The sequence below is a fragment of the Rhynchophorus ferrugineus genome, unplaced genomic scaffold (genome assembly GCF_030347505.1).
Source record: "Rhynchophorus ferrugineus isolate W39M unplaced genomic scaffold, kcgeb_rfMv2 rfM4, whole genome shotgun sequence".
Lineage (NCBI taxonomy): Eukaryota > Metazoa > Arthropoda > Insecta > Coleoptera > Curculionidae > Rhynchophorus > Rhynchophorus ferrugineus.
Window position 1 is genome coordinate 37,939,410 of NW_027472583.1, and position 14,485 is coordinate 37,953,894.

At 29.8% G+C, this 14,485-nt stretch overlaps 4 protein-coding genes across 7 annotated transcripts; 2 read left to right on the forward strand and 2 right to left on the reverse strand.

The window, feature by feature from the left end:
* Positions 1-70: 70 nt before the first annotated feature.
* LOC143195072 (uncharacterized) lies at positions 71-3,453 on the reverse strand. Its single transcript, XM_076401925.1, has 11 exons — positions 2,670-3,453; positions 2,508-2,614; positions 2,290-2,456; positions 1,971-2,127; positions 1,754-1,914; positions 1,604-1,701; positions 1,309-1,543; positions 1,067-1,248; positions 913-1,012; positions 495-860; positions 71-445 (listed from the first exon to the last, which is right to left on the reverse strand). The coding sequence occupies exons 1-11, from the start codon at positions 2,754-2,756 to the stop codon at positions 135-137; spliced, it is 1,971 nt and encodes a 656-aa protein (XP_076258040.1). The 5' UTR covers positions 2,757-3,453; the 3' UTR covers positions 71-134.
* Positions 3,454-3,744: 291 nt separating this feature from the next.
* On the forward strand, positions 3,745-6,398 carry LOC143195077 (heme A synthase COX15). 3 transcript variants are annotated; one of them, XM_076401931.1, is made up of 8 exons: positions 3,745-3,904; positions 4,276-4,441; positions 4,503-4,614; positions 4,851-4,983; positions 5,038-5,224; positions 5,282-5,549; positions 5,609-5,877; positions 5,935-6,398. In XM_076401931.1, exons 2-8 carry the CDS (start codon positions 4,289-4,291, stop codon positions 6,070-6,072), a joined length of 1,260 nt encoding a protein of 419 aa, XP_076258046.1. In that variant the 5' UTR covers positions 3,745-3,904; positions 4,276-4,288; the 3' UTR covers positions 6,073-6,398. The 3 variants fall into 3 exon arrangements, with proteins under 3 accessions (XP_076258046.1, XP_076258048.1, XP_076258047.1); XM_076401933.1 differs by lacking the exon at positions 3,745-3,904 and adding an exon at positions 3,949-3,964; XM_076401932.1 differs by lacking the exon at positions 3,745-3,904 and adding an exon at positions 3,956-4,223.
* Positions 6,399-7,915: 1,517 nt separating this feature from the next.
* LOC143195078 (ubiquitin domain-containing protein 2) lies at positions 7,916-12,341 on the reverse strand. Of its 2 annotated transcripts, XM_076401934.1 has the most exons (7): positions 12,240-12,341; positions 11,392-11,908; positions 11,008-11,164; positions 10,806-10,925; positions 10,546-10,747; positions 9,555-9,738; positions 7,916-9,450 (listed from the first exon to the last, which is right to left on the reverse strand). In XM_076401934.1, the coding sequence occupies exons 2-6, from the start codon at positions 11,471-11,473 to the stop codon at positions 9,574-9,576; spliced, it is 726 nt and encodes a 241-aa protein (XP_076258049.1). In that variant the 5' UTR covers positions 11,474-11,908; positions 12,240-12,341; the 3' UTR covers positions 7,916-9,450; positions 9,555-9,573. The 2 variants fall into 2 exon arrangements, with proteins under 2 accessions (XP_076258049.1, XP_076258050.1); XM_076401935.1 differs by lacking the exons at positions 7,916-9,450; positions 9,555-9,738; positions 12,240-12,341 and adding an exon at positions 10,236-10,307 and having other exon boundaries at positions 11,392-11,715.
* shop (sulfite oxidase) lies at positions 11,922-14,389 on the forward strand. The gene is made up of 11 exons (XM_076401927.1): positions 11,922-12,104; positions 12,186-12,343; positions 12,403-12,529; positions 12,590-12,771; positions 12,828-12,987; positions 13,039-13,228; positions 13,283-13,414; positions 13,475-13,667; positions 13,718-13,918; positions 13,973-14,154; positions 14,208-14,389. The coding sequence occupies exons 1-11, from the start codon at positions 12,085-12,087 to the stop codon at positions 14,334-14,336; spliced, it is 1,674 nt and encodes a 557-aa protein (XP_076258042.1). The 5' UTR covers positions 11,922-12,084; the 3' UTR covers positions 14,337-14,389.
* The last annotated feature ends 96 nt before the right edge of the window (positions 14,390-14,485 follow it).

Here is a 14,485-nt window from a genome sequence, read left to right on the forward strand (position 1 = left end):
TGACCTTAACACGTAAAGTAATGAATATAGGCTAGCAAAACGTAAAGAAGAAGTATAACAAAATTACCAGTTTTGATTTTGAATATATATATTGGGGTCAGGTAACAAAAACAAATAATGTATATTAACAATAGTTAAATGTTGCACTGAAATGATTCTCCAATATTGGTCCACACGTTTTTAACCAATATTGTTTTTCTGAAACTGTCGCGCCAATCGTCAACTGTTAATCCAAATAATTTGGATTGCACTAAAGGCAGAGAACCAAAAACCATATTTCTTTCAGTAGAAAAATACCCATCTATTCGTTGATCAAGCGCACACGTGTTGACGGCATCCAAAGTGTAAGGAAAAACTGACAATATACCTTTTGGTAACTGTTTGTGAAATATTTCAAACACTTCTCCAAGTTCCGGCACTTCATTTAATATAATAATTGCATTGCCTGCAATTAAATAAGTAAAACAAATGTTTTGTTTTCTATTTAGTTATACCTTCTAATAGACCAGCTATTAAAATTTTGAAGCTTTGACAATAAGTGGCTTTTCGAAATTCAATAACAATAACTCCTCTAGGTTCCTTTAAAGATGCTACATTGTAACCATCAATAGTATAGACACCAAACTGTGGTACATTATTGAACCCTTCATCAAAAGCTTCTTCTAAATGTTCTAATTTAATGGCACCTTGAAGTTGTTTAAAAATAAGTCTCCTTTCCAATAATGATTTCTTACACCAGAAATTCACAGCTAGTTTAGCAGACTTCACTATATTTTTAATTTTTTCGTCATTGCTAAAAGTAGATTGGTCATTTGAACTACTGATTTTTTTTATGACATTATCAGAATATTCCAAAAATCCTACAAACAATACATTTATGACACAATCAGAGAAATAAACTATTACTATTACCTAACTCTGAACTGAAACAACCTACACCACTGTCTTTATATGGTGTTAATGGTATTTCTGGTGAAAATAATCCATGACTATTGACCCATACATTATTCACCTAAAGTTGAGTCAATAATACCTTTAAAACTTACCAAAATTTCATTAAACTTACTTTTAATTTTCTGGCAACTTCATTAATCAAACCAATTTTTTCAGCCCAAATTGAAATTCCTAAACCTTGTCTAGAATTATTTGCTAAATTGATGGCCTCATCAATAAAACGAAAAGGAATCAATGTTAAGGCACCAGTATTCTCTGGCGCCTCGATGACATTGTTTGTTGAAACTTTGGAGCCTTTAAAATATGAAATATTTAGTCATCTAAATATGTATCTCATACCTATGCTAATCTCACCTATTATTAAAGTTGGCTGAAAAGTATTTTCTGTAGTATGGCACTGATAAACTTCTATGCCTAAAGATTTTGCTTTTTGAATATGATCTTGTAGATAAACTTTTGGGTATGATATATCTGCATTTTTATCATTTCCTTTATCAACTTTAATTTTTTGTAGCCGCTGTTTCAACTTGTCTACCACTTTCTTAAAAATATTTTCTTGAACTATAACTGTATCAATAGACCAAGGAAGCTGTAAAATACTATTTAATAAAATATTTCATAACATAAATTTAGTTTTAATTTTTATTACTGTTCCTTGATTTCCCCATGTAGCTGAGATAATACTGTCAACAGAAGAATCCAAATCGGCATCATCAAAAATAATTGAACAACTTTTATAAGATGACACTGTAAAACATAACTGCTCATATCTGATATTGCCATTTATTTTAATACTTACAAACTAATATTTTCTTATTATAGACATTATTGATGCATTTATAATGTTCGCTCAACAGGTCTGTACACAGTGTAATAATAGACACATGTTCATTATTAAAATAAGATTGAATATCAATGTCATCACCTGATGACATAAGTACTAAGAAATCTTCTGGTATTCTTAAAATAAAATTAAATAAGTATTTGAAGTATATAGCCCTTGAATAAATATATACCCCACTTTTTTAGCTATTTCTAAAATAAATTTCAAAATCACAGCAAATTTTAGGCCTGTTTGTAAAATAATTCTATTTTTCGCTGCTAAACTTGGTGCAATTACAATACCTAATATCCATAGTGGACTTTTATCATCCAAAACAGCTACATGTGTGCCTAAAATAGATTTATTTAAAAAAATAATAAAATTATGTATTTTGAACATATGATTATGATGTTTAAAGAGACAAATAACTAAAATTAAAAGTAAGCTTACAGAATATTATTTCTTGTACTTGTAATACAAGTTAAATGTAAGATTAAAACTTAAGGAATTACCTTTCAGTGTAGTATTATCATCCTTAGTTTTTATAAAATTAGAGTAATAATTAAGATATTGAATTAAAATATTAACTGACTTTTTTGTATCTTCTGACAAGATACCTCTAGCCAATATCTCAATTTGAGTAATAATATTTGATTTATTTTTTATTTCTTTTACAAATCTACAATAAACTTGTTCTAAATTAACTATTTAAATAAACCAAGTGCCTTACTCGATTATATGATGTCGATCAATCTTATAGGTGGTAGTTTTTTGATTTTTCAATAATTCTTCCACAGTATGATATTGGTTAGATATTTCTAATAATTGCAACCATTCCTAAACAAATATTGCATTCTCAACAATGATCCATCTTTGTTTTTTAGTAACTTACCGCGCCATCGGTAGTGTGTTCCTTGTTTTCTCCATAACTCATGTTTTTAAATGTTTCAAATAATTCATTTTTTGCTTCCATATTCATAGTATAGTTTATATACTTATCATAACTTGAATTTCCGACGATAACAAAAAGAAAAAAGCAAATATAAGCCAAATATATGTTTCCTTAAGTTGTTCCTACGTTCTTTTAAAGATAAGTAAACCTTGACATAAACACTGATAAATTAATCGAAATTACGAGGGAATTTAAATATGTACGGTAATAAAATAGAAATTTGGTAAAATATTATTATAACAAGAGAGGGGTTAAACAATAATTTAAGTTAGTTTACGTCCATTATAATTACCTTAGAATGTTTAAATAATAAGTTATTCATGATGGTTATTAATATCCATAATTGATTATTATTACAAATCAAAGCAGCTTCCTATATATAAATAATAAGTTTGAATTAAACTACAATTATGTTGTATGTTTCTTCACTTATTGAGTATGTCTGGTAAAACACAGAAGAAAATAAATATTAGTTTGGGCTACTATCGATGTATTTCATCATAAAACTTATTAAAATAATAATTAAATTATATTAGTATTAATATTATATATTAGTAATTAAATTATATATTAGTATTAAACCAATATAATATAAATAATCGTCATTTTTGGATAATATTGGATTATTTGCGGTGTTAAAGATGACATTAACTTCATCCTTTAGTTTTGCAAAAAAGAATACTTTTTAATTTGTTTATTTTTTAGAACATGACGGAATAATACTAATGTAGCGTTGACAAAATTGAAATTATTTATAATTATGTATTGGGATTATAGAGATATTAGATAATATGTAAATAAAACAATTCCTAAATCATCCTCTGTTAAAAACTTCAGCCATGAAGTAATTTTACAATATTGGAGAGAAAAAAATCAAACCACAAAAGTCGATACATATATCGTTTTTTTTTCGCTCCAATCATACTTTTCTACGTTGAAAAGTTCGATACCCCCTTCGAAAATCCTTGGTTTTCAATGTTGATATTTTACTTTGCAACTAAAAGTTCGATAATCAGAATTTACTATCGATATATCCGACAAGAAGTATCGATATATAATTGGTGGTATATAACAATAAAAAATACAAAGTATTAAAAGTTATAATTTGAGATAATGAGTTTATGATACAAAAACCTTAAGTAAAATATTTTTGTTAAATATATTTTTAATCAGAGGTAATTTAATAATATTTTTAATAGTTAATTGTAATAGCTAGGTTAGATTTTAATACTTAGGTTAGATTATTAGGAATTAGGATTACTAACTTTTACACTTATTTTATTTAAAATAATTAATTTGGAAATACTGGATTAAAATAATAACAAAGTTTTACTTGTTTATTAAAAATTTACTAATATTTCAATTTGCGCAATAATACTTAAGATTATTATTTTGTTTACAATAAGTTAAGATTTGTTTTGATAATCTGTAACTATTAACTTTTTACTGGCTCCATTTTAATCTTTGTTTTTCCTAAATGCAATGAAAAAAAAAGTTTTGTATGCAATATTTTTTATGTTCATTTAATCATTAAATTATATTACAGGAAATAGCAAACGATGTCATCCATCTCCAGGTTATGCACTTTCTCTAGATTCGCTCCATCATTATTAAGAATTACATCAAGAAATTTAAATAAAGTTACACCTTTAAGAAGCTATGCTAATTTACTATATAAACGTCACCAACCGTTATGGAAAAACTCAATAAAGGTTATTGTTTATTTATCTATTATCAATTACTTCATTATTAATTTTAATATATTTTTAACAGGAATACGCAGTATCTCAAAGATTTAGTGCAAGTTCGCCACAGAAAGGATCCAAATCAGTTGGCTACTGGTTGCTAACTTGTAGTGGAATGGTTTTTGTAGCAGTTGTTTTAGGTATAAGTGTTTACTATGGTGTTTTAAAAAGTATATATATTGTTATGGAAGAAATTTTGAAAAAAACAAAGGGTGTATAATAAAACTCACTTTAAACTAACAATAATGTTTATTTTCTTCCTTATTAAATAGTGCCATGATTTCCTCCAGAGTTTAAATAATGTACACTATACATGTAGAATATTTATATTTAATATCTATAGAATTATTATAGAATATTCTATATCTTATTTTAGGTGGTGTAACAAGATTGACTGAGTCTGGTCTCTCGATGGTTACATGGAAGCTACTTGGAGAAAAAATGCCACGTACAGAACAAGAGTGGGAAGAAGAATTTGCCAAATACAAACAGTATCCTGAATTCAGAATGTAAGTTGCTTTGTGTGAAAAAATGCTATAGTTATTGATACAGTTATCCATTAGAAAAAATCGTGAAATGACATTATCAGAATTTAAATTTATTTGGCATATGGAATATGGACATAGGCAGTGGGGACGATTAATAGGCGGTGTTTTTCTAATACCAGCTGTGTACTTTTGGTCAAAAGGACGTTTTACGCCTGCCATGAAGAAAAGAGTATTGGCATTTGGAACTCTAATTGGCCTCCAAGTAATGCAAATAAATATTGAAATTGTCTTAATTTTATCTGCTTATCTACTTTTCAAGGGTCTTATGGGCTGGTATATGGTTAAATCCGGTCTAGAAGAACGCTTTCATGGTGAAAACGACGTTCCTCGTGTATCACAGTATCGTTTGGCCAGTCATTTAAGTTTAGCCTTTTTGTTATACACACTGTTGCTGTGGTCTTCCCTTAATGAATTGTTGCCAGCTGAAACAGTACATTTTAGCAGTAACGCAATACTTAAAGCTAGCAGAAAGTTCAGAATGTTCGCACATACCACAAAAGGAATGATATTCCTTACAGCTGTATCAGGTGATGAAAGTGTTGATGGATAGAATAATAATTATTTATTTGGTTCACTCTTCACGTAGGTGCCTTTGTTGCTGGATTAGATGCTGGTTTAGTTTATAACTCGTTTCCGAAGATGGCTGATAAATGGGTCCCCGACGATATTTTGGCATACAGCCCGAAACTGGTTAATTTGACAGAAAATCCCACGACTGTACAATTCGATCACAGAATTTTGGGAACTACCACGTTGGGTTTAGTCACAGCTTTATGGTTTTTCAGTAGAAGGCGTGTCCTACCTAGGAGAGCCTATGTTGCAGCGACTGCTTTAGTTGTTGCTGGTTACCTTCAGGTATCTTTTCACAATATTGTGGCTTAGACATATTTATTATGTTCAAATCTCTTATAGGTTGCTTTAGGAATCACAACGTTACTTACATATGTTCCTACTTCTATAGCAGCCACTCATCAGAGCGGATCATTACTACTTCTTTCAACCGCTATCTGGTTAACTCACGAATTGAAAAGATTACCCAAAATGGTTTAATTTTCCTCAAATATCAGTACTGTATTTAAGCATCAAATTACATTATGTTTGTGATATATTTTTAAGTAAAAAATATAGTATTAGATAATTTTTTTCGATCCTTAACTGACAAATTCCTCGTATATTCGTTATCCTCAAAGTATTATTTTTTAAATACCTAATACCTAGTTTCAAAGGAATATGTCAGTGATAGGGCTATCTGTAAGATAGTTAATGATTTTTCATTAAACATATATGTCCAGATTACTACCTGCTGTGATTTGAATATATTTTATAAGTACGCATTTAACTGTCTATCTTACATCAATATAACTTTGTTTCTAAAATATTTTAGCAATTTATTGATGATATCGATGACGTAGGGTTGACACTAAAACAATCGAAGATTTTATAGGGTTTTGCAATAACTAATTGATATTGTCAGCCAGTAGCGGCCATATTTTTTCTATGGCATCTATTTAAACTGTTATTGATAATTCAGACAACGATAGCAAGTCGCCATAACAAATTATACGATTGTTAAAATGATAAAACCGTATTATTGTTTGTTAGTACAAACGCTGTGTACATTTTATGGCAACACGGTTCACCAAAGTTGACTTTCCAACGTCTGGCGATATTGGAGATAGTCGGTTCGCTTAATCAGCGATGCTCGTACACCAAAGAAACTTTCGCCAGTTCGAACAATATCATTACCGCTGTACTACTACTGTAAAATTGTACAGATGAATCCGGGGCAGTCAGTTCTTCGCAGTGTACAAGAGTTCTTCGCAGAGCACTGGTACAAATTCCATCTGACGTAGGAATTCAAACTGAGCCATCATAGGCAACGCCGTTGGCTTGCTGACTGGACTTCGAAGTGTTTGCAGGAAACCACAATTTTGGCCAAAAATATCTGACGACTTAGCGATGATGCGCATTTTTAAATGAAGGGCAAGTTAAGAACCATAATTTCTAAAATCAAGACTCAACAGATGGCGCGGATTGCCATCAACAGCGAGCGCAATAAAATGATAATAATGGATTTATTTTGATTCAAAGGCAAAAAACAACATAGACGTGGTTCCCTAACGTGGTCTATTTTCGCTTCTTCAGCATTTTGAAAGCGTGTACCAGCCAAGTCATACTGCATCGATCTGAACAAGTGGTAATCAGGAGACGCTATATCTGATGAGTACGGTAGACCCCATCAGATGGGAGACACCCATCACAACTCTTACTACATATGATCATTCACCACCTTAGCAGTTGATTCATCATCAACGGCTAATGTGGCTGAAAGTTCCCTCAGAACTTGACGTAGATTTTCGTTTGCCTTCGAATATTTTTGACATAAGTCGGTCTTTCTCACTAACACGAAAATTGCCATTTTTAAATGATTGAAACTAAAATAATTGGGACATGGCGAAGCGACAATATCATAAGTTTCTAAAGGTGCTTGATGGACTTCAGCAGTAGATTTTTTCAAATCAGCAACAAAAATAATATCGAAAATTCAATTAAAATACGTCTCATGCCTGAAAAATGTTATTTTATGCGGAAAGAGTAACAACCATCGAATTTAACACTTGAGTGGCTTTCATTTATATTTCAGATTTTCAAAAATATCGCTGATCGTAAGGCAATTCATAGAGCCTAAATCTTAATGAGCCCCAGAACTGAAATAACCTGAGGGAGATTTTTGACCTTTCTGAGCCTATCTACTGTTATGTATCCCTTATTCGATTTTATATTTTTACTAATAATTAGAAAAACATCCATGTCCTTGCTATTGGTACACGACTGAGTACAAAAGAACCTTCTCTAGTATAAAAACAGAAGGGTCATAAAATGAAACAAAAAATTATATATAACAAATCATTTATTTATTTCACGCATATAATATTTCTATAAACAGTAAATCAAATATTAAGGTACTATTAATATCATTAAAACTATATTGCCATTTGTTTTGTAAATCTCTTTGTAATTTTAAAATCCACTTTTACGAAAACATCACACTGGTGCAGAAGTGAACTATTTAACTGCTCTTGCGTTTATCCCTAATCAATTTAATCAATAAGTTTTTAAGTCGCGCTTAATTAGGAATTTAAATAGTGTGTGGTTAATAATATCATTTAGCAGTCTTCAAAAGTCCAATAAAAATCCGACCTTTTGATGTCATCAATGATTTAGTACATCTCTTGAATAAATAAAAATTATCCATTTCTCGTAATTTATTTGACTTATTCAAATGTTCGTTGTCTGTAGGAGGTTTAAAATTAGAAAAAAAAATTAGAATTAGAAAATTTCTTGTCTGGAGTATGTCCACTGAATCACTGATTATATCAAAAGTTGAGATAATAAATCTATTTTTTTGTATTGTATAAATCTCGTAGCTTTCTATCGTTGATTCTGTGTTTGAATTTTTAAAAATTGAGACTTAATGTATCAAAAATCAGTCGTACAACTATCGATAACGTATAAAGCACAAAAACTATCTAAACAATATTTCCGTGCTCTATACGCCAGCATAAACAACTATTATAGATATTGACTCGATCATAAATTAAATTAAAACAAAAGGAAATCTAATACTGGTTGATAGTTTTTGGTATAGAGACATGATCCTCCAAAAAATAACAAATTAAATTGAGTCGAAATAATTATTTACAAATATAGTCTTAACGCTATGATCAGTTAACATTAGCCAAATATTGATGTATGACAATCGATGAAGAGTTTATCGACCTTCCGATAAAGATAACCACGACTAACGGAGGATCGATATACCGAACATCGAACAAAAAATAATCAGACAAATACGTATATATAATAATATGTACAATATCATTTGTGGTACAAAAAATACATTATCTTATAAGAAAATCATTTTGTTATACCAAACAAATACTCTGGCACCCTCTTTATATGGTAGCAAAAAAAAAACAATCGAAAAAAATACAATCGGCAGTATAGTAATTTTTTATTCAAATTTGCATTTGAGCGCAAGAAGTCAAAACAAAATTACTGAGGGGCTGGCTATTAATTAATAATTTGTTTAAAAAATCTCAGCTTAATCTAAAGGAATAATTGTACTTTGATTAGAACACAAACAGTTGATATATCTGATGAGATATAAACACAACATATCAGATTGTAGGTAGCATTGATGTGCAAGGTGAGGAATCATCTTTATCGAACTCAGCTCTATGAAAAAGCACCATTGAAACGTGATACGTTCAGCAAGTTGCATTAATAAACTGGGATTTACTTTTATGAAAATGTTACATAATCGATATGGTCCTAGGTTAAGTTTATCCTTTTTCACATTGATTTCACAACCTCTATTTTGGTCAATACCATAACGCATTTTTTTACTTCTATTTTTTGAATATACTAAAAAAACGGTTGCGATGAATAAAAGTTTGAATAAAAACGGATTGGTTCAATAAACAAACATTATGAAAAATAAAAAGTGTTTTTCTTAATATTTTACTTACCCTATGTTATTATATCTCATCATAAGGCCTTTTTATTTGGTAAAGGAGAAAAATTCTCCATATTGACAATGACTTGAACAACATAACCCAGTGGTATTTTAGCTTCTTCAATATGCAATTTATCGCCTAGAAGTTTGCCTCCATAGAACCATCTTTGCCTGGAAGCTTCAATTCCCTCCTGACTCTGTTAAAAAAGATATTATGGATGTTAAAAATATGAATGTATAGCTGCAAAAGTTTTCTCAATTTTTTATTATGGTTACGTTTTAAACTACTGAAATAATGTCTACATTAATAACTAAATAATTTAGTTATTTATGTTAATACTGTAACTACTTCCAAAATCTCACAATACAATATACCAAAATCCAACAAAAAAATTCATTTTTACATTTCTAAGTGTAATTTAAAAAAACTAAAAAAATCACTAAAACAAACCCTTGAAGGTATAATATATCTTTTGTTTTGTTTATGTGTACAACAGAACATTATCATGGGCCACCCCATAAAACTCTAGTTAAAACATAATTTTGATGGCAGAAAATTCATTAACAGACTTCAAAAACAAACATATTCCATGCAACAGATAAATAATGGAGCACAATATAATTTCATATTGGAAACAAGACTTGGTCTCAACAGAACCAGCACTGTTTATTGTACATTTAAAACAATTGGATGACTTACCAACTACTTTCAATATCAATGAAGCTTGATAATTCATCCAATAATTCAAGATAATAGCCTTTGGAGCTGAAAATTATAACAGAGCATAATGGATTTGAATATAGCCTGAATCTAATAATTAGATTATGCTTGAAAATATACAGTACATTTTTTATGGTATATTTGTCTTATTTATCTTAAATATTAATAATTCTGCTCCACTAAGAAATTACTATTTGTTAATAAAAATTATAAATCAAATTAAAATATTCTTTTGAATAGTTAATTGTTTACAAATTTATTTAAACGCTATTTCATCACTTACCTGCAATTTTTTCTTACACATGCTAATTGTATCACTTGAATAAACAGCCAACTTTACATCACTGCAATTATGGCTTAATCTTAATTTTAAAACAGTTTCTGTACCACTCTCCACTGGTTCACTACATTCTGCTGGTGAATCTCTGCCATCCTCCTTTACTATATTAATTGGATATGAAAGGCAATATATAGGTACTTGATACCTGATGAGACAAAATAATTCTTCAACTGTCCAGTGTTTATGGTCAAAACAATATTTACCTTTCACCAAGCTGATCATAACAATCCGTAATGTATCCATTGGGTACAAATACACCTGCACCATCCAGTATTGCTTGTGCAAGATCATAATCATGTTGTTCTGCAGCCATAGCTGCAGCTCTACAATAATTAAAATATATAATTTATCTATCTATATATATATATATATATATATATATATATATATATGTATATATAATACCTCAGAGCATCCCAAATTTCTTTTCGCCCTTCAAATGCTGGAGCTGTGTCCCAAAACTCATCCCTTTTAGACCTAAGTTGCCCTTCTGTAAGAGGAACATCAGATTTCCATCGAATCGTTTCATGAGCGAGTCTATAACTTTTGTTATGTTGATTTCCTGGAAAAGTATATTTTAATATATTATATGTATTTATATTCTATAAAAAAACATATTTTAGCAAGAACACAATTTAGTATATATAAAAATGAAAAAGTGTTAACTTTAAACTGAAACTTTGCATCTGATATATTTATTAGAAAACATTTAAATTTAATTACAAATGAACAATTTAAAAAGCGTCTAATAATAAACATTAATTTATACAGGAAACATCATATACTAACCTGATACAGGTCTTGTTACAGATCCACTACTATTATCCACACCACCACTGTGACTTCTCGATATTCCTATGCAACCACCCATAATTTTTTTTCATTTGCTTTCAACATTTCAAGAGATATCAAGAACGAACAATGAATGATACTGCATTTAAGTCCCATCGTGGGTCCATCACTCATAGAAACTTTGTATCAAATAATTGAGAATTGAAACATTGACAGCACAAATGTCAAAAAGCTAGGAAAGCTTACCAATGGATAATATATTAAATTTTTATACATACTTGTTAATTCAAGAGTCCAATCAGAAAAATGGAAATTTTAAAAAGTAGTCATATATAGTACACAAATATATCTATATATAATATAAATATATATATATATTTAAGTGAAAAGTTGTATATATATAGAAATGCCATTTTGGCTACATGACTTTAAATATCAGCTGTTTTTTGGCGGCTACTTTAAAATTTAATATTTCAATATATTTTTGAAAATACACCAATGTTAAACATAATGGCTAAAATAGAAAATATTGTTGATGACCTTGAAGGTTCATAACCCTAAGACAATTAAAAATCCGACAAAACAACTGCAGAAATTACAAAATTCTTAATGGGGTTTTATATGGAATAGGGAAGAAAATTATAATAATTAATTCAGTGATTCAGAAACTTTTTCATAGAACTTAGCAAAATGAATTATATATTTAACAGGTATCGAAATTCATAATAAACAATAATTTCATTTATTTTTTATTTAGACAGTGAAATATTAGATATCTGATATATTTTTAGAGTCTGTCGTCGTTTAACATATTCTAAATATTCACAACATTATAGAACACTTACCGAATTTTCCGAACAAAGATATGAGAAAAACGATAGGTCATATGTTAATGTTAGTATAAAATTAAGCTATGTTACAGCTGGTTTAATAGGATGCTATTTTTATGGTATGTATTTAGTAATTTTTGAGTTTAAGGAAAAATATGGAAATAATATCAAATTATAGTTAATAAAGAGCAAAAATTTGCCTATGCTGCAAAATTGGAAAAGAAAAATGAGGCAGTTATACCTGGAAAATTTAGAAATGATTTGCCAACATTTTCATTGGAAGATATTCAAAAGCACAACAATAGGTATTTTAATTTGTATAGTTATATTACTTCAAATTATTTAGTAATTATTTAATTTCTTAGTGATGCTAGGATCTGGGTATATTATAAAGAAGGTGTCTATGATATTACAGAATTTGTTGAAGGGCATCCGGGAGGTGAACAGATTCTCATGGCAGCTGGTGGAAGTGTTGAACCTTTTTGGATGATATATGGCATACATGAAAATCCCCATGTTTATGCAATATTAGAAACTCTCCGTATAGGTTACTTGGAATCCTAAAGATTGTTTCAAAAATAATTTCATATTTATATTAATTAGGTAATTTAAAAAAAGAAGATTTGAAAAGTTTGGTGGATGACATGGATGATCCATATGCTAATGAACCGCGACGTCATATTGCTTTGAAACCTGCCAGTAAAAAGCCATTTAATGCTGAACTATCACCACTATTATTATGTGAAAATTTCATTACTCCCAAGTGAGAGTGGAATTAATATTGATTGATTCTTAACAAACAATTTCTTTTAAGTGAATTGTTTTATGTCAGAAATCATTTGCCTGTACCAGAGGTAGACCCAGATAATTATGAGCTTGAAGTAGAAATTGAGGGTAAATCCAGAATATTAAGTTTTACATTGGATGAATTGAAGAAGCTACCAAAACATACCATAACAGCTACAATAATGTGTGCTGGTAATAGAAGGAGTGAAATGACAAAGGTTTTCAAATATTTTGGATTATTACACATTTAATAAAATATTTTAATTGAACAGGTAAAAGCAGTTAAGGGTTTAAATTGGGGACCAGCAGCAATAGGAAATGCTTGTTGGACTGGAGTGAAACTAAGAGATATTTTAAAACTAGCAGGTGTAACAGAAGATGAGGAAAACCTAAAGCATGTACAAGTGAGTTTTGATTTTATTTTCTCAGTCTGTGCTATTTCATTAATTTGAATCAACAATTAGTTTGAAGGCTTAGATTTTGATGCAACATCCAAGCAATATGGTGCCTCTATACCTCTGTGGAAAGCAATTGATAATAGAGGGGATGTACTATTGGCTTATGAAATGAATGGTGTGCCAATTCCTCGAGACCACGGTTTTCCTATAAGGGTGATTGTGCCAGGAGTTGTGGGAGCAAGGAATGTGAAGTGGCTATGTTAGAATTAAACTTTTTTATTGTTTGTGAATTAAATGTTCAATTTTCAGCTAGAATATATGTATCTGTAAATGAAAGCCCTTCACATTGGCAGCAAAATGATTACAAAGGTTTTTCTCCATCCATTGATTGGGACACGGTAGATTACACAAAATCTCCGGCAATACAAGAATTGCCTGTTATATCAGCCATTTGCAATCCTTTGGATGGCCAAAAAGTTCATTTGGAAGAGGGATATTTGAAAGTGAAGGGTAAAAATTAATTATGTGAGACATCTTTGTTGCTTAATGTTGGGAATTAATCAGGATACGCATGGTCAGGTGGGGGACAACGAATTGTCCGTGTAGATGTTACTATCGACGGCGGTAAAACGTGGCATGTAGCTAATTTCGATGCTCAAGACTCGGCCGTTCCACCCAAACATTGGGCTTGGACCTTGTGGTCATTGAAAATTCCAATAAATGAAAAAATAAAAGATGGCGAAGAGGTAACAGCCGCAGTTTTATAATCTTTTTATGAACCTAAAACTTTCTTTTTCAGTTGGAGATCTGGGTAAAGGCAATTGATTCTTGCTATAATACACAACCAGAATCGTTCGAAAATATATGGAATTTACGAGGGGTACTAAATAATGCTTATCATCGAATAAAAGTGAATGTTTGTCGTTAATCCATGTTATAACAAATTTATTACATCACATAAAATAGGCATGTTTACTTAAATGTTGTATTATTTGAATATTCTAAAAATCATCTACTTATTCTAACAGGGTTCCCTGTTATTTTAATTTCAATGCCTGAAAAAATTTTTAAAAATAG